This window comes from Somniosus microcephalus, chromosome 5, assembly GCF_052327205.1.
Source record: "Somniosus microcephalus isolate GS21.2 chromosome 5, FLI_Smic_1.0, whole genome shotgun sequence".
NCBI classification, from domain to species: Eukaryota; Metazoa; Chordata; class Chondrichthyes; order Squaliformes; family Somniosidae; genus Somniosus; species Somniosus microcephalus.
This window is the reverse complement of record NC_140991.1, coordinates 37,034,813-37,053,448: the sequence shown is the minus strand read 5'-3', so window position 1 is coordinate 37,053,448 and position 18,636 is coordinate 37,034,813. Positions and strand designations below refer to the sequence as shown.

Sequence of the window (18,636 nt, the reverse complement as noted above, 5' to 3'; positions counted from 1 at the left end):
CAGATGATTACAGGTAATCTTTCTAACTGGTGTGATAAAGGGCAGTTAGAAAGATTACCTGTAATCATCTGGCAGTACTCTCTGACTATATATGCTGTGCCTATATGCATCTCTTCACTTCACCTGACGAAGGAGCAGCGCTCCGAAAGCTTGTGATTTCAAATAAAGCTGTTGGACTATAACCTGGTGTTGTGTGACTTCTTACATTTGTCCTTTTACAAAGGTAGACCTATCTCCTTACGATCCAAACAAGGGGTAATACAACTTTGCTGAACGGCTGTCCAAATTTGAATGGTACCATCGAGAACATATGCACAAGTTTGTGTTGTGGCTACTAAATTTTTTTTCCTAATTATGTATATGGTTAACATAATTTTTCAAAATTCAAAGGCCATTCAACCTCCTGTTGTTCAAAAGTCCAGTTATAGAGTAAAAACTGTTAATATATTTGGTGACATTAGTTCTATTGTATACTGTTGTAAAGTGCTCCAAAATATCAATTATGTCTTAAAGTTTGAAGGATACAATTTTTTTTTTAAATGATTGACTATGATAGATTGCTTAGTACATTACTAAACTCTAGAAACAGTGATCAGGTTAACATTCTCCACTGCTGTCAAATCTATCCCATCTCAACAATTGAGCTCACTGGCCCCTTGGTTTCTCAAAGAACTGGTCTGGCTCCTGCAAAACATGCACTTATTTTCCTGCTATCCAGAAGTGGAAATGTCCAGCTTAGTTAAGAAATTGGGTCAGTATTTATCAAGTTTCACCATGCGATGCAAACAGGGCATCAAAGCAGATGACCAGGACCCTGTGCAACTTCGTCAATCTGAGAGAAGGCTGTTGGAGCAGACTGTCCAATTAATTATGTAGACATCAGAAATTCAGTGAGGGAGGAATGGATCAACATCCATAGGAAACCAAGCTCTCAAACGAACACTGATGTGAAATTATAACATGGAAGATGCGAACTTTCCAAGTTAAGGGCCTTATACAATGTTGTATAATATCTTTTCCTTGGAGCTGGGTTGACATGTCAAATGCAAGTCTCAAAATTTGAAACCAGTTCTTTCAACCAGCATGCCCAAGGGACTGTGACTCAAAAGCAAAACTATCTTAAGTCAATCACTTTCTTTTCTCTCCCTTATGAACCAATGATCACTGTGAAAAAGATCACATTAATATCCATGTCAGGTGCAAGGAAACTAACTGGAAATAGAATTTCTTCCCTCTCCCAGCTCAAAACATACTGTCGGGCTTAGGCCGTGTATGATTTACTTGTCAGCAAAAGATCTCCCTGATTTACGCATAAATGCTTAAAATTAACCATATAAGATTTATTATAGAACGAGGTTGATATTCCAAGTCTGGATTTTCAATTAGAAAAAAGAAGTTCTTAAAAATGTAGTCTCACCTCAAAAAAGAGACAGTGGGAGCCAGGTAGAAGATATACTTACTTGCTTCTTTAAAAAAGTTTTCTGAATTGAGAAAAGAGATTAGAAAACAGATTACAAATTCAAAATGAGAAAAAGTAGGAGAAAGAGAAAATAAGAAACAGAATTCAAAGTGTTTTAGATCTATAGATTATGAAGTTTAACAAAGCTACTCCTGGCATCACAGTAGCCTTACTCATGCAACAGTTTTTATTTCAGTATAAAGGAGCGAGAGCTGAAAATCCATCCAACCCAGGGAGAAAGTCACTGCCAGGAACTTGCGGGCTGTCTAAGGGTAAATGACAAGTCTAATTTTTGTTTCACAATTTACAAATATTTGAGTACTTGTAATGGTTAATGGAAGAGTCAAGCATTAAAAATTCCATGAAATACCTAACTCTCTGGATTTCAGTTAATCTTCTTAAACAGTTAACAGCAGTTTAAAAAAATTGGTTTGTAAAAGATTTCAGTTATTGAACATGTTACCACCTACTTTCACTCCGTAACATCGCCCAACTCCACCCCTTCTGCTGAAGCCCTCATCCATGCCCATTACCTCTGGGCTCGACTATTCCAATGCTCTCTCGGTCAACCTCCCATCTTCCACCCTTTATAAACTGGAGATGATCCAAAACTCTGCTGCCCATATCCTAACTTGCACCAAGTCTCATTCACCCAACACCCGTGCTTGCTGACCTACATTGGCTCCTGCTCAGGCAACGACTCAGTTTAAAAATTCTCATACTCGTTTTCAATTCCCTCCATAGCCTCGCCCCCTCCCCATCTCTATAATCTCCTCCAGCCCTATGACCCTCAGAGATCTCTGCTCCTCCAATTCTGGCTACTTGCACATCACCGATTTTAATCGCTTCACTATTGGCGGCCATGCCTTCAGCTGCCTTGGCCTTGAGCTCTGGAATTCCCTCCCTAAACCTCTCTGTCTCTCCTCCTTTAAGACACTACTTAAACCAAGCTTTTGGTCATCTGTCCTAATATCTCCTGATGTGGCTCGATGTCAAATTTTATTTGATAACGCTCATGTGAAGCGCATTGGGACGTTTTACTATGTTAAAGGCGCTATATAAATGCACTTTGTTTTTGTTGAGGCTTGATACACAAGTCAACATCCTTTTTACGTAGCAATCAGAAATAGTAATCCCAACATATTTTTCAAATTAGTTCAGAAGCACTGAGCTCAACTGTCGTAAGCTGCTGAGATTAGTTAAACCAGCATGGGTAGGTAATCAAACCTAGGACCTTCTGGTCTGCATGGCTTAATACACAAGCAAGCAGTGTCTTTCAGAACGTTAAGGGAAACTGCTTTTCAAATTGTTTTAACACTCTTCCCAACAGCCTACAGTTGAGAGGATGAATCCCACACCACTGTCAATTCCACTATTTAGCCACCACTGAATATGTCAAAGGAACCTGGGTTGATACATCCTTCGATTATCTATCCATTCTTGTGTGGAAACACTTGGTTGACACTCTGAAGTTTCCCTATTGACCTAAATGAGGTCGGGAACTCATTCAGTGGAGAATTGCCGTATATAAAACTACATTGTCACTTTACCTCTTCAGGTTCTTTGACAGTTTCTACAACTTGCTCCTGTCTATCTGTAGCTGCTGCTTCTTCATATTCTTCATTGCCCTGAGCTTGGAGCTGTCCTGGCATATCCTGGTTTGAGACATACAACTGTGTATATTCTTCATCCTGATAACAAAGACAAGTTTACCCTTCCAGGAGATCGGTATCATTCAATACGTTACAAAATGCATAGAATTTTCTTCTCTATTTCAGACAGCCAAGATGAGGCAAGTGTTTATCATTGTGAAGCAATCTTATGTCCACGCAATTGGTTAGAATTAGCATTTCTTTACATTATACAGAGACAGTAGTAGATATACAAGTTTGTTACAAGCCTGCAACTGATCTGCTTATTAAATAAAACTAAGCAATTTATAGGTCGAAAAATGGATTATTTCACCAATGTTGCCTCTAAGCTGCACATGTGTGCGGCCAAGCAGCAATCGGAAAGGTACCGCGCAGGCCACTCACAAGCTGTTCGCATCAAGATACTGTGCCGCGCAGAAATTTAAAGGTACCACGCACACAAAAAAATTAGAGGGAACATTGGCTTTTACTGACTTTCACACCCAAGCCGTGTTATTTACTTCATTACACAGTCTTCCATTTAATACAATTGTTCCTATTTCACCGAGTTGGTATGTTTCCAGTATTCCTTGACAAATGTTACTGTATAGCTACTTAACGATTTATCCTGCCGAGTTATCCTTTCGCCTTTCCATGAAGTTTATTCTAACTCACATGATGTGCTTGTACCAAAACTTGTAAGTGTCAAACACACACTCAGTCTATGTGTAGATCAATATTCTGTAGCTTATCCCCCAAATTTGAAGCTGTACTTTAGAATGCACCAAATAACATTTTACTGTTTAGAGACAGTGCCTGCAGCAACTTAAGCCAATCATTTCATTGTCTGTTCTTGAACCAAGTTGCGATATAATTTGATTCCTGCATTTCTTGACCATCAATTTGCCCCTATAATAACTATATACTTAGGCTGGAACCCAGATTTAGAATGCAGCACAGTGCTCAAACCCAAATTTGCAAATGTCACTCCATTATTTAAGGGAGGGAGAAAAACCAAGTAACTACAGATCTGTCAGTTTAACATCAATTGCGGGGAAGTTACTGAAATCTCTCAGACAGTGTGACTGTGCACTTGGGCAAATATTAGCTGATCAGAGTCTGCATGAATTTGTGATGGGTAGGTAATGTCTGACTAATCTAGTTGATTATTTTTTGAGGAGATCACTAGCATGGATGTTGTCTATATGGACTTCCAGAAAGCATCTGATAAGGTTCCACACAAGACATTAGCAAAAATGACAGCACATGGAATTGGAGGTAACCGTGTGATATGGGTTGGTAATTGGTTGGGAGGCAGAAGAGAGTAGCGATAAAGGAAACATTCTGAAATTGGCGCTATGTGACAAATGGTGCTCCCTAGGGACCTATACTGGGGTTGCAGATTTTCCACCATATGCATTAATGACATGGATGAAGGAAGAGAGAGTTGTATATCCAAGTTTGCAGGTGACACTTAAGCTAGGAGAGACAAGTTGCATGGATGAGGTGGGAAGTTACAAAGGGACATAGACTAATTGAGCATTATGGAGTTCAATGGGGAAGTGCGAGGACCCGAGGAAAACAAATCAGGCTATTTTCCCCAATGGTGAGAGGCTAGTAGCTATGGAGGAGCAAAGGGAATTGGGTGTCTATGTACACAAATAACTAAAAGCTAGTGCACAGCTACAAAATGTAATCAAAATGGCTAATGGAACATTGGTCTTTATCGCATGAAGATTGGAAGTAAAAAAAAGTGAAGAAGTGATGCTTCAGTTGTACAGAGCCTTAATCAGACCCCATCTGGAGTACAGCGTTCAGTTTGAGCACCCAACCTAAGGAAAGATGCATTGGCCTTGCAGGGTGTACAGCAGATTCACCAAAATTATACTAGGGCTCAAAGGGTTAAATTATACTAGGGCTTAGAGAGTTACATTAGGAGGTCTGGTTGCAAAAACTTGCCCTGTATTGCCTTAAGTTTAGAATGTTGAGGCATGATCTAATCAAGGTATTAAAAATGATTTAGGAATTCGGTAGGGTAGATACAGAGAAACAATTTCCTCTGGTGGGAAAACCCAGAACAAGGCAGCATAATCTTAAAATTAGAGCTAGATCCTTTAGGGGTGAAATCAGGAACAACATTTTCACACAAAGGGTAGTGGCAATCTAAAAAGCTGTGGGTGCTGGGTCAATTGCAATCTAGTCTGAGATCGATAGATTGTTAGGCAAGAATATCAAGGTATATGGAACAAAGGTGGGTAAATGCAGTTGAGGTACACATCAGCTATGATCCAATGGAGTTGAGGTACAGATCAGCCATAATCTAATTGAATAACAAAACAGGCTCAAGGGGCTGAATGGCCTACTCCTGTTCCTAGGTTTCAATGTTCAAAACTCCTGATTTATCATGGTTCCAAAACAAGAAACCATGCAATGCTTTTACAATACATCATTTGTTCTTCTATAAGAAATAGAATTTTTATATAATTAGCATTGTCCACATTTAAAAAATGTTGCTTCCAGGAGAAATGGCAGGGTGTGGTCATCTCCAATTTGAAAAACGAAGTCCAAACACACGTGCAGAAAGTCACCCTTAAATTCCAATTTTTGTGGTCATCAAGACAGGAAGCAACAGTGAGGAGAAATTGAACATTTTCACTTTTTCTACCTAATGTCTGCATCACATATTCCTCGGGTCATACCTAGTACGTGTTCAATGCAGGGTAAAGTTCCGTTATCAAGGCCCAGTAACACATCTTAATACCAACTTTAGAAAAGTGCTCCATATGACACCAGCCAGTCTCCATTTTCTACATCAGCCATTTTTACGTCCACAAGATTCACCAGAGGTTATAATGTTAACAGTCTGGAGACTCAAATTCAAATCAGTTTTGACAGGCATTCACACTGACCCCAATAGAATGAATTTGCCAGCCTTGTCGGAGTCTCTGAAAAGGGTATACTTTCCTGCGTTGCTTAGGGGCGCCTCTTGGCAGAAATAGAATTGAGCATCCATGAACGACGAGGGTAAATTTGACTGTTCAGTCGTAACAGAACAGGAAGAGTGTTTTTGGGTGGGGAGAAAAAAAACCTGTAGTAAAAATAATGCTGCAATTACAAGTTTTAATGCTTAATTTAAACACATTATTTTCCCCCCAATTCACTAAAACTGCTATCAAAAGCTCAGTGATATTGGATAATTTTGAAATCACTTCCTTATATAGAGTTTTCTTGTATGTTTTGAAATTACAAAATTACTTGAAAGAATTTAAATTTTCTGGTCCAGTGTCAGCTTCAATCATTTTCCTGAAAATAATTTTCCATGTCATAATACTCATTAATTAGATCAGCTTCTATTCCCATTCAAAAATACACTTGACTTATGTGGTTTTACCCACTTAATGATGATAAATGCTTCTACGCTAGAGATCATCTCAACAGCCAAGAGTTAATCTCTTTATTCAGCTTAAAGTTGCTATGTGTTGAAAGAAAGGATGCAAAGGACATCAATCATTTCTGGAAAATTAACATTCTAAAGAGGTCAGTAATCTATGCACCTTTACAGGGCTCAATCAGATCCCATCCAATCTGCTGATAAAAAACCTTTCACCTTAACTGTGCTTGACAATTGGCAGTGTATCTGCATCAGACAATGCAGGCTTTTTCACAAAGATACAACCCTCAAGGTCATAATGCCAAGCAGTCTCTAAGCCTGTCAGAAGAGTATTGCCTACCTCCAAACAAGCTGTCAACATAAACTTTGTCAGACAGGAGATAAAGAAACTGACAGCAAGTGATAATAGGTCTAATTTTCACACCTCCCCTGGGACAGAAATAGTTTTAAAATCAGCCTGGATACTGGTGATGAAGTGTTATCTGAAATGATACAACAGAAAAGGACTTACTTGAAATTCATCATCTAGAGGGTCATTGATTTCAAGGTCTAACACTTCATCATTGTACATCTCCTCTTCGCCCTGTTCTCCCGGGTAATCCATTTGGTCGTCTCCTAGCTCTGTGTCGTTGCCTTCATACTGCACACCTTCTTCCTCTTCAACATATTCGTCCGGGGCGTAGCCTTCCATTTCTTCTTGTGTTTCTTCTACAACTTCCAGGGCTGCATTTTCATCATCTGCATCTTGGTCTGCATAATGGAATATCTCTTCGGTAGATTTATCACCGATATTCTTGGACAGTTCTAAGGATGTACCCGTAAAAGATGTTGAGGCATCGAGGTCGATAGATACACCTTGGTAACTGCAAGAAAAAATAAAGACTTAAAATGTAGAAATCATGGCTTTTTAAAATCTTTGTCCTCTGCATTACAATTAAAAATGTAAATAGATTTCAAAAACACATTGCATCATTAAATATCAAAACGTTATGCAACTCAGTGTTGCACCATCTTTGCTTTTAATTCTAAATTGCAATGATGCTTGAGCAATAGACAAACAAGTTTTATGAAAGAAAATACATTTTAGATGTATACCAGACAAAAAAAATCACAATAGTCTAAGTAAAATTTATCCTTTTATCACTAAATTAATGTAATGGCTATGTTTTATACCTTGCAGTGATGAACCTGAAGTATCACTACAACACTCAAAGGTTCCAAATTAAAATCCTTGGTACCACATATTAAGATTTAATTACAACAAACCTTAAATATGAATTAATTCACTTGCGATTTCAACCTTTCTCAATAGTATTAAATAAAAACAGGCGTTTTAAAATTGCATGACAAAAAAGGTTTGATCTTAGCAGGTTTAGTCTATTTAAACAGAGTGTGGTCACTAGCAAAATACTCATTACATTTGACAAAATATTACATCTGCTAAAATATTATATCGGCTGCCACTTTCATCGTCCACTTGATTTATCACCACATTTTTGTCACGCTTTTTGTGTTAACGTTTCCCATTATAATGTCCACTCCTATAATGGAAATGAAAACTTGTCACCTCGATTGCACAATCTTGCCACCATATACTGAAATCTCACGCTTTAAGGACCGCTGTAGGCCTGTAAAAGCTGAACAGAGAATGCACGGCATTTGCTCTACCCAGCTTTTAAACTGAATTTGACATTGGGGTCCTGAAGTTGGCATTAGGCCCATGATTAGCATATTCAAGGCACTTCATGCCCGTTTTAGGCAGGTGCCCCAGGTACTTGGAAGTCACCGGCTGCCAATTTAGCAGTTGCTGTTGGAGTAAAGAGAGACAGTCAAAATGCTAGCACAGACTAATTACAAAGATGGTGGTGTTATTTAATTACTGCAGTTGCAAATCAATGCTTAGACGGATTTTACAAAGTAAATCCTCCTTCCCTAATAATTACAAATGCAATTTTATGTTTAATAATTTTTTTTTTTTTTTACATATTTTGCATGGCAGAACCAAGCACAAGGGGAAAAAACATTTCAAGCTTAATGCCACCTCCAATCCCAAGCAGGAGAGATTGGAAAACGTGATCATTAGCAGGACATAGCAAGAGCACCAATTCTCACTTAGGATGCCTTAGTCTGGGATTGCTGTCTCTCAATATAGAACAATTCCATCAGCATTAAAAGACCTCAACAGTTAAAAACAGCCCAAGCTGTCGTCAATCAGCCACACTGAAATGGTTGCTGAACACAATTTTACTAGCAAGGGAAGAGAAGTGATTACAAATAGAGACAAAAAACATCTAAAAATGAACGTCTAAAAATTCAGTCACCAACATGAGCTGTAACCCACCAAATTAGTCATTTTAAATAAACTACTTCTACATTTATAAAGAAAAACATCAAAAGTAGCTGATGAGAAAAAGATTGGTCAAGAAATGGTTATGCTGATTTTCTAAGTGAGGTCCAAATGGGTAATTGACAAAACGCCTACCACTGATATTTGCCTTAATATTTTCCTTATCCCCATGCCTCTTTTTATATTACAGATGTTTCTGAAACAAATTAGATTTTGCTAGAAGGGATAGATATTCAGCATTTGCAAAGGTCAGTGAATGTGGAATATAATGAAGCAATATCTTGACTGCTGCCTTCTACATTGTTCTTGGATGTTTTCTCAGTGTCTTACTGACTGTATGTTGAGCACAAAACACTCATCTACAGAACATCAACATACATATAGCACACATGTTTGTGTTTGTATGGTGGGCTAATAAATCAAAATGAAAGCCAAGATAAATTTAGAATATGAAATTCATTTTTTAAATCCAGTAGCTTCAAAGATATTCTAACCTCCCAGCACTGGCCAGCTGATTTGAGTTTTCAAGCTTACAGTGCCACCCCTAAACCCTAATAGTGACAAGGTGGCCGAGATCTCAAGGATAACAAAAAGTAGTACAAATGAGCAATTCCATTCAGCCTATCAAGCTTACTTTTCATAGAAGCGTACAGCCCTCCAATTACAGCATCTCAATACTGCTTAAATGATTCCGGTTTTCAACCGCCACTGTCCTACCTGAAAGCCATACCAAGTATTAAATCACTCTTTGTGGCAAATGTTTCCTGACACAAGCCCTGAACTTGCTTTTGCTGGTTTGTACCTACGAGCCCTTAGCTTACATTTATCAGCCTTATTGCCTTTCTCCACACTGCTTCCAAGGCATTGGCCCTTTCCCTTGTGTTTCAACACTGTACTCTAAGTGCCACCTGACTAGAGCATGGTACAACGTCAGCATGACAGCTTCAGACTTGCACTCTACTGATTTGGCAATGTAGCTCAGAATTCTGTTCACTTTGTTGACTGCTGCTCGGCCATGACTGGACATGTTAAGTATTGAGTTTACTATCACTTCCAGATCTCTCAGATTTTCCCTGAACCAGTTTGACACCATTCATTGAGATGTCAAAAAATCAATCCATGGTGCAAATTGTAGCTTTTCTGTCAAATGCTACAAATAATTTTGAAAAGAAGCCAAAGGAAAGTGATCCATAAATCAATATTACAGCCCCCAGTTAAGTTAAGAAACAGGCAAATTTCCTGCAAAGTATGGAAATAAAGCAACTGTTCAAAACTACTGCAGAACTTAAAATGGTCTCTTAAATTGATGCAGAATGTGCACTTAAAAAGATAAACCTCTGAAAAAAGATTTCAATGCAAGAGATTTAGACCCAAATGGGTAAGAAATGTCCACTGCACTGTATACATACCAACATAACAAACACAATTAAACATCAAACCCTTGGGCTCAGCAGTGAACAGTCTCAGAAGACCTAATAAAAAGTTTAAGCTTTGCACCCACTGGATTTCAACAAATGAAAACCCACTACTGTATATTAAAAAAAAAGTTGGACAAGAACCACAGCCCAATAAGCCGCAATGTACACTGCAATCTAGATACGGTCGTTTTCAGCCAGTCAATGCAAAAATAAAAGTGTGCTGCAGAAATTTCCAAGAATTGGTAATAGAACAGAATTTCTATCACAGAACGCCAATGCTAATCCGGCCCTGTGAAGGACCCTGAATACCACATGGCATTTACCACAGGTCAGGCCCTGAACGATAACCTGAACTTAATGAAATAAACATTTAGTCGAACACTAACCCAATATATAAATCTGAAATGTTCTTGTCCCCGATGCCAGTACCACTGAAACAACTGCACCAACAAGGCTTAGACCGCAGTATTATTACACAAAGCAGATGCTACTATAAGATTGACAGTTCTGAGATTTACTTACAAATCACACAGAGACAGAAATACAAACTGTGAATATTTATGAAGATATGTTCCTTTAAGGGGTTTTTCTATTTACTCTATTGTTTTTGTTCCAGGATACAACAAAAATGTGTCAACCAAAATTAAGATTAAATGCCTTGTAGAGTCTTCATTCCTTAAACGAAGTATGTTCCAAATAGTGTAGAAATAAACTCAGGCTGTGAATTGTAAAGATTAAAAGTCAAAGTCTCTAAGATGTTTGAGACTGTGACAAGTTGCTGCCTTGTGATGTACGCACTACCATATAAAGAAATATTCCTCGGGATGTGCAGTGTTTCCTTAACTCCAGGAGGCAGAACAGAAACCCCAGACATATTTTTGTAATAAAATGTGCAATCAATCCATGATAAAGCCATGGAAAGGAGGAAACCTTGGTAAGTGCATAATACTTCAAAAAAAATTCAACAATCCTACAAGGTAATCAATCTTACAATCTTCCTGTTTCAACATCATCCACACCCCTCAGAACTTGGGTACAGCAAGTATTGAGGAGCAGCCTGGTGACCTTCTCCATATAGAGTCATAGAGTTTTACAGCACAGAAAGAGGCCCTTCGGCCCATCGTGTCTGCGCCGCCCATCCATCCCTGTCCAGTCTAATCCCATTTTCCAGCACTTGGTCCATAGCCTTGTATGCAATGGCATTTCAAGTGCTCATCCAAATGCTTCTTGAATGTTGTGAGGGTTCCTGCCTCTACCACCCTTTTAGGCATTGAGTTCCACATTCCAACCACCCTCTGGGTGAAAAAGTTCCTCCTTAAATCTCCGGCCCCTTACCCTGAATCTATGCCCCCTTGTTATTGACCCCCCTACTAAGGGGAAAAGTTCCTCTTTATCTACCCTATCTATGCCCCTCATCATTTTGTACACCTCAATCAGGTCCCCCCTCAGCCTTCTTTGCTCCAAGGAAAACAACCCCAGCCTGTTTAGTCTTTCTTCATAGCTGAGGCGCTCCATCCCAGGTAACATCCTGGTGAATCTCCTCTGCACCCTCTCCAAGGCAATCACATCCTTCCTATAGTGAGGCGACCAGAACTGCACACTACTCCAGCTGTGGCCTCACCAGCGTTTTGTACAGCTCCATCATAACCTCCCTGCTCTTATATTCTATGCCTCGGCTAATGAAGGCAAGTATCCCATATGCCTTTTTAACCACCTTATCTACCTGTTCCGCTGCCTTCAGGGATCTATGTACATGTACACCAAGGTCCCTCTGACCCTCTGTACTTCCTAGGGTCCTACCACTCATTGTGTATTCCCTTGCCTTATTTGTCCGTCCAAAATGCATCACCTCGCACTTTTCAGGGTTAAATTCCATTTGCCACTTTTCCGCCCATCTGACCAACCCGTTTATATCGTCCTGTAGCCTGAGGCTTTCCTCCTCGCAATTTACCACCCCACCAATTTTCGTGTCATCTGCGAACTTACTGATCATACCTTTCACATTCTCATCCAAATCATTTATGTAGATCACAAACAACAAGGGACCCAGCACCGATCCCTGAGGTACCCCACTGGACACAGGCTTCCAGTCACAAAAGCAACCTTCGACCATCACCCTCTGCCTCCTGCCACTCAGCCAGTTTAGGATCCAACGCGCCAAGGCACCCTGGATCCCATGGGCTCGTACCTTCTTGACCAGTCTCCTATGCGGGACTTTGTCAAAAGCTTTACTGAAGTCCATGTAAACCACATCCACAGCATTTCCCTCATCCACCCCCCTAGTCACCCCCTCGAAAAATTCAATCAGATTTGTCAGACATGATTTACCCTTGACAAAGCCATGCTGACTATCCCCGATTAATCCTTGCCTCTCCAAGTGGAGACTAATTTTGTCCCTCAGAATTTTTTCCAATAATTTCCCTACCACAGATGTTAGGCTCACTGGCCTGTAATTCCCTGGTTTATCCCTGCTACCCTTCTTGTATAATGGTACTACATTAGCTGTTCTCCAGTCCTCTGGTACATCCCCTGTGGCCAGAGAGGTTCTGAAAATTTGTGTCAGAGCCCCTGCAATCTCCTCCTTTGCCTCCCACAGCAGCCTGGGATACATCTCGTCCGGGCCTGGGGATTTATCCACTTTTTGGCCTGCTAAAACCGCTAGCACCTCCTCCCTCTCGATGCTAATATGTTCAAGTATGTCACAGTCCCCTTGCCCGATTTCTATGTCTGCATCGTCTTTCTCCATAGTGAACACAGATGCAAAAAATTCATTTAAAACCCCGCCTACATCATCTGGCTCTACACACAGATTGCCACTTTGGTCCCTAATGGGCCCTACCCTTTCCCTGGTTATCCTCTTGCCCTTAATATACTTATAAAACATCTTAGGATTTTCCTTTATTTTGCTCGCCAGTGTTATTTCATGGCCCCTCCTCGCCCTCCTAATTTCTTTTTTAAGTATGCCCCTGCACTTTTTAATACTCCTCTAGGGCTTCTTCCGTCTTTAGTAACTGCCAAAAGCCCCCCTTTTATTTCTAATGCATTTTTGTATATCCCTTGTCATCCAAGGTTCCCTTTGCTTGTTGGTCCCCACCCTTGACCTTTACAGGAACATGTTGGCGTTGTACTCTCTCTATTTCCCTTCTGAAAGTCTCCCACTGTTTTGATGTGGATTTTCCTATAAGTAGCTGCGCCCAGTCCACTTTGGCCAGATCCTGCCTTATCATATTAAAATCGGCCTTCCCCCAATTTAGAACTCTTATTTCCGGGCCGTCTTTGTCTTTTTCCATGACCACCTTAAATCTCACCGAATTATGGTCACTGTCGCCAAAATGCTCTCCGACTGATACTTCCACCACTTGCCCGGCTACATTCCCCAGAATTAGGTCCAGTACCGCCCCCTCTCTTGTAGGACTTTCTACATGTTGGCTCAAAAAGCTCTCCTGGATGCACTTTAAGAATTCTGCACCCTCTAAGCCTTTCACACTCTGACTATCCCAATTTATATTGGGGAAGTTGAAATCCCCCACTATTATTACCCTATTATTTTCACACTTCTGAGATTTGCCTACATATCTGTTCCTCTATCTCCCCCTGACTGTTTGGGGGCCTATAGTACACTCCCAGCAAACCGGTTGTCAAAACAAATCTGCCAAATTGTGGCTGATAAACCAAAAACATCCCTACAGATACTGTCAAATACAAAGAGTAGTCCAAGATGGAGACGTGCACACCATCTTGCATTATGCAAAGGCTTTTCATGTCTTGGGGGATAATGTACAATATGTTCAACTAATCATTTTGCCAGACTTTGGTTAGAAATAGCAGACCCAAGGGTTGATCCTTCACACTGTCGAGCCAATGTGGTTTTTTTTTTCTGTCAAAAGTTATCTACAGCTCTTTTGACAGTTGCATAAGAGAACCAATGTTTCACTTCCAATACATTCAAAGCTGGACATAAAAAGTAGAATTTAAATAAAGGAGACTACGATGGTATGAGGCACGAGTTGGGTAGGATTGATTGGGGAATGACACTCAAAGGGTTGACGGTGGATGGGCAATGGCAAACATTCAAAGATCGCATGGACTACAAATTTTGTTCATCCCAATTTGGCATAAAAATAAAAAAGGTGACTCAACCGTGGCTAACAAGGGAAATTAGGTATAGCATAAGATCCAAGGAGAGGACATATAAATTGGCCAGAAAAAGCAGTAAACCTGAGGATTGGGAGCAGTTTAGGATTCAAAAGAGGACAAAGGGATTAATTAAAAAGGGGGAAATGGAGTATGAGAGTAAGCTTGCAGTGAACATAAAAACTGGGTGTAAAAGCTTTTATAGATATGTGAAGAGAAAAAGATTGGTGAAGTCAAGCGTAGGTCCCTTGCAGACAGAATCAGGGGAATTTATAATGGGGAACAAAGAAATGGCAGACCAATTAAATACATACTTTGGTTCTGTCTTCACAAACGAGGACACAAATAACCTCCCAAAGATGTCGGGGAACATAGGGTCTAATGACAGGGAGGAACTGATAGAAATCAGTATTTGTAGGGAAATGGTGTTAGGGAAATTGATGGGATTGAGGGCTGATAAATCCCCAGGGCCTGATAATCTACATCCTAGGGTACTTAAGGAAGTGGCCTTAGAAATAGTAGATGCATTGCGTGTCATCTTCCAAAATTCGATAGACTCTGGAACAGTACCCATGGATTGGCGGGTAGCTAAAGTTACCCCACTGTTCAAAAAGGGTGGTAGAGAGAAAACAGGGAATTACAGACCGGTAAGCCTGACATCGATAGTGGGGAAAATGCTAGAGTCCATTATAAAGGATGCAATAGCAGAACACTTGGAAAAAAGTGACTGGATCAGACAAAGTCAACATGGATTTACAAAAGGTAAATCGTGCTTGACTAATCTACTGGAATTTTTTGAGGATGTAACTGGTAAAATAGAGATGGGAGAACCAGTGGATGTGGTGTATTTGGATTTTCAAAAGGCTTTCGATAAGGTCCCGCATAAGAGATTAGCATGTAAAATTAAGGCACATGGGATTGGGGGCAAGGTATTGACTGGGATAGAGAACTGGTTGGCAGACAGAAAGCAAAGAGTTGGAATAAACGGCTCTTTTTCCCCCCCGAGTGGCAGGCAGTGACTAGTGGGGTACCGCAGGGATCGGTCCTTGGACCCTATATATTAATGATCTGGACGAGGGAACTAGATGTAATATCTCCAAGTTTGCAGACGACACAAAGCTGGGTGGGCGTGTGCGCTGTGAGGAGGATACCCAGATACTCCAGTATGATTTGGACAGGTTGGGTGATTGGGCAGAAGCATGGCAGATGCAATATAACGTGGATAAATGCGAGGTTATCCACTTTGGTGTCAAAAACAGGAAGGCAGATTATCTGAATGGCAATAGATTGGGAGAAGGGGAAGTGCAACGAGACCTGGGCGTCCTTGTGCACCAGTCGCTGGAAGTAAGCATGCAGGTGCAGCAGGCGGTTAAGGCAGCAAATGGTATGTTGGCCTTCGTAGCGAGAGGGTTTGAGTACAGGAACAAGGATGTCTTGTTGCAGTTGTACAGGGCCTTGGGGAGACCACATCTGGAGTATTGTGTGCAGTTTTGGTCGCCTTATCTGAGGAAGGATGTTCTTGCCATGGAAGGAGTGCAGCGAAGATTCACCAGGCCGATACCTGGGATGGCAGGAATGACGTACGAGGAGAGATTGGGTCGATTGGGCTTGTACTCGCTGGAGTTTAGAAAAATGAGGGGATCTCATCGAAACTTATAAAATTCTAACAGGACTGGACAGACTAGATGCTGGAAGGATGTTCGTGATGGTTGGGGAGTCCAGAACCAGGGGTCACAGTCTAAGGATAAGGGGTAAGCCATTTAGGACAGAGATGAGGAGGAATTTCTTCACCCAGAGAGTGGTGAACCTGTGGAATTCTCTACCAAAGGCGGCAGTAGAGGCCAATTCATTAAATATATTCAAGAAGGAGTTGGATATATTTCTTAAGGCTAGGGGGAATCGAGGGATATGGAGAGAAGGCAGGAACAGGGTACTGAATTTGGACGATCAGCCATGATCTCATTGAATGGCGGAGCAGGCTCGAGGGGCCGAATGGCCTACTCCTGCTCCTATCTATGTTTCTATGTTTCTAGCCATTTCTTGATGAAAACTTAGAAGTGGCCAAAAGAAGGAATTTTGCTTCAAATTCAACAAATGCCGAAGATATGCAAGGAATCCAACTTTCTTTTGGATGTACAGCAAGGGATTTTTCATTTAGCACTACTGTATATACCTTAGTGCCAGGTAGCTTCATTTCCACAGGAACAGGAGTCGGCCATTGAGCCCGAGTCTGTTCCACCATTCAATGACTGATGAGTGACTGAACTCCATACATGCGGTTTTGTCCCAAATCCCTTGATACGTTTGGTTAACAAAAAACTATCAATCTCAGATTTAAAATTAACCCAGCATCAACTGTCATTTGCAGAAGAGTTTTCCAAACTTCTACCACCCTTTGTGTATAGAAAAAGTGTTTCCTAACTTCACTCCTGAAAGGCCTGGCTCTAATTTTGAGACTATGGTCCCTAGTCCTGGAATCCCCAACCAGCAGAAATAGTTTCTCTATCAACCGTATCAGTTCTTGAAAACTTTGATCAAATCACCCCTTAACCTTCTAAATTCCAGGGAATTACAGCCCTAGTTTCTGTAATCTCTCCTCGTAATTTAACCCTTAGGTATCATTCTGGTAAACCTACGCTGCACTCCCTCCAATGCCAATATATCCTTCCGAAGGTGTGGTGCCCAGAACTGCTCACAATACTCCAGGTGTGGTCTAAGGGCTTTGTATAGCTGTTGCTAAACTTCTACCGTCTTGTATTCGTTCTAGTCCTCTAGATGTAAAGGCCAGCAGGCCCGGGCGTTGGGCTGAAGATTGTCGGACAGGAGGAATGGTGGAAATGGAATGGCGGCACGCACAGACGCAGCGGCTTTGCTTCTCCCAGGACGGTGCTATTTACGTTTAATGTTAATGTTATTTGTACTGGACTCATGGGAGCTTGCAAGATCACATTTCGTTGTTCATGTACTTGTGCATTGTACAGTGACAATAAAGTTGAATTATTATATTAAATTAGCCTTTTTGATTATTTCCTGTACCTGTCCATGACATTTTAATGTTCTACGTGCATGGACACCCCCCCCCCCCCCACACGTCTTTTTTGGACCTCCACTGTTTCTAGCTTTTTAGAAAGTACTCTGTTCTATCCATTTTGGGTCCAAAGTGGATGACCTCACACTTGCCAACATTAAAAACCATTTGCCAGTTTTGCCCATTCACTTAATGTCACTATGCCTTTGTAATTTTATGCTTCCATCTACCCTGCTTACAATGGCGCCCATCTTTGTGTCTTCTGCAAACTTGGATCTGTGACTTTCTATCCCATCATCTAAGCCGTTAATAAATATGGTGAATAGTTGAGACCCCAACACAGATCCTTGCAAGACACTAGTCACATCCTGCCAATTAGAATACCTGCCCATTATCCCTACTGCCTGCCTCCTGTCGCTCAGCCAATAATTTACCTTCAGTTCCATGAGCTTCAACTTTAGCTAAGTCTCTTAGGAGGGAATTTATCACGGTCCATATAAATAACACCCAGTGAGAGAGTCCCCTGTCCATGACTTCAGTCACCTCTTCAAAAAAATTCAATCAGGTTTGTCAGGCATGACCTGACCTTTACAAATCCATGCTGGTTCTCTGATCAGCTGAAAATTTTCACGGTGTTCAGTTGCTCGATCTTTAATTTTAGACTCCAGCAATTTCACAACGACAGGCGTTAGGCTAACTGGTCTAAAATTCCCTGGTTTCCGCCTCTCACCTTTTTTAAATAGCGGAGTGACATGCACAATTTTCCAATCTAAAAGGAAGTTAGCAAATCGAAAGAACTTTGGAAGATTATAGTTAGGGCACTTGCAATGTTCTCACCTACCTCCTTTAAAACCCTGGACTGGAAACCATCTGTTCCTGAGGATTTATCACTCTTTAGTGCCATTATTTTCCTCATTACTGTTATTTTGCTTACGTTAATTTTAGCGAGTTCCCATCCCTGATTCAATATTAGTTTCCATGCAAGGTTAAATAACCATTCTCTTTCAATAGCATGCAAGAAAGAACTTGCATTTATATAGCATCTTTCACGACTTCGAGTTCCCAAAGTAATTTACAGCCAATTAAGTACTTTTGAAGTGTAGATTGTTGCAACGTAGGAAAACACGGGAGCCAATTTATGCACAGCAAGGTCCCACAAACAGCAATGAGATAATGACCAGATATCTTGCTTTTTAAATGATGTTGGTTGAGGTATAACTATTGGCCA

The 18,636-nt window shown here is 40.7% G+C and overlaps 1 protein-coding gene across 8 annotated transcripts in view; it reads right to left on the bottom strand.

Annotated features, from left to right (window-relative positions):
- The window catches only part of rbm33a (RNA binding motif protein 33a), a 170,792-nt gene that overhangs the window by 114,154 nt on the left and 38,002 nt on the right, over nt 1-18,636 (bottom strand). For 5 of the 8 annotated variants that reach the window (XM_085987527.1, XM_085987530.1, XM_085987533.1 and 2 more), the window contains exons 5-7: nt 6,993-7,344; nt 3,010-3,150; nt 1,461-1,481 (exon numbers count right to left, since the gene is read on the bottom strand). In XM_085987527.1, coding sequence (XP_085843653.1) covers nt 1,461-1,481; nt 3,010-3,150; nt 6,993-7,344 — 514 coding nt within the window. The remainder of the gene's footprint in view (nt 1-1,460; nt 1,482-3,009; nt 3,151-6,992; nt 7,345-18,636) is intronic. The other 3 variants (XM_085987529.1, XM_085987531.1, XM_085987532.1) reach the window with 2 other exon arrangements.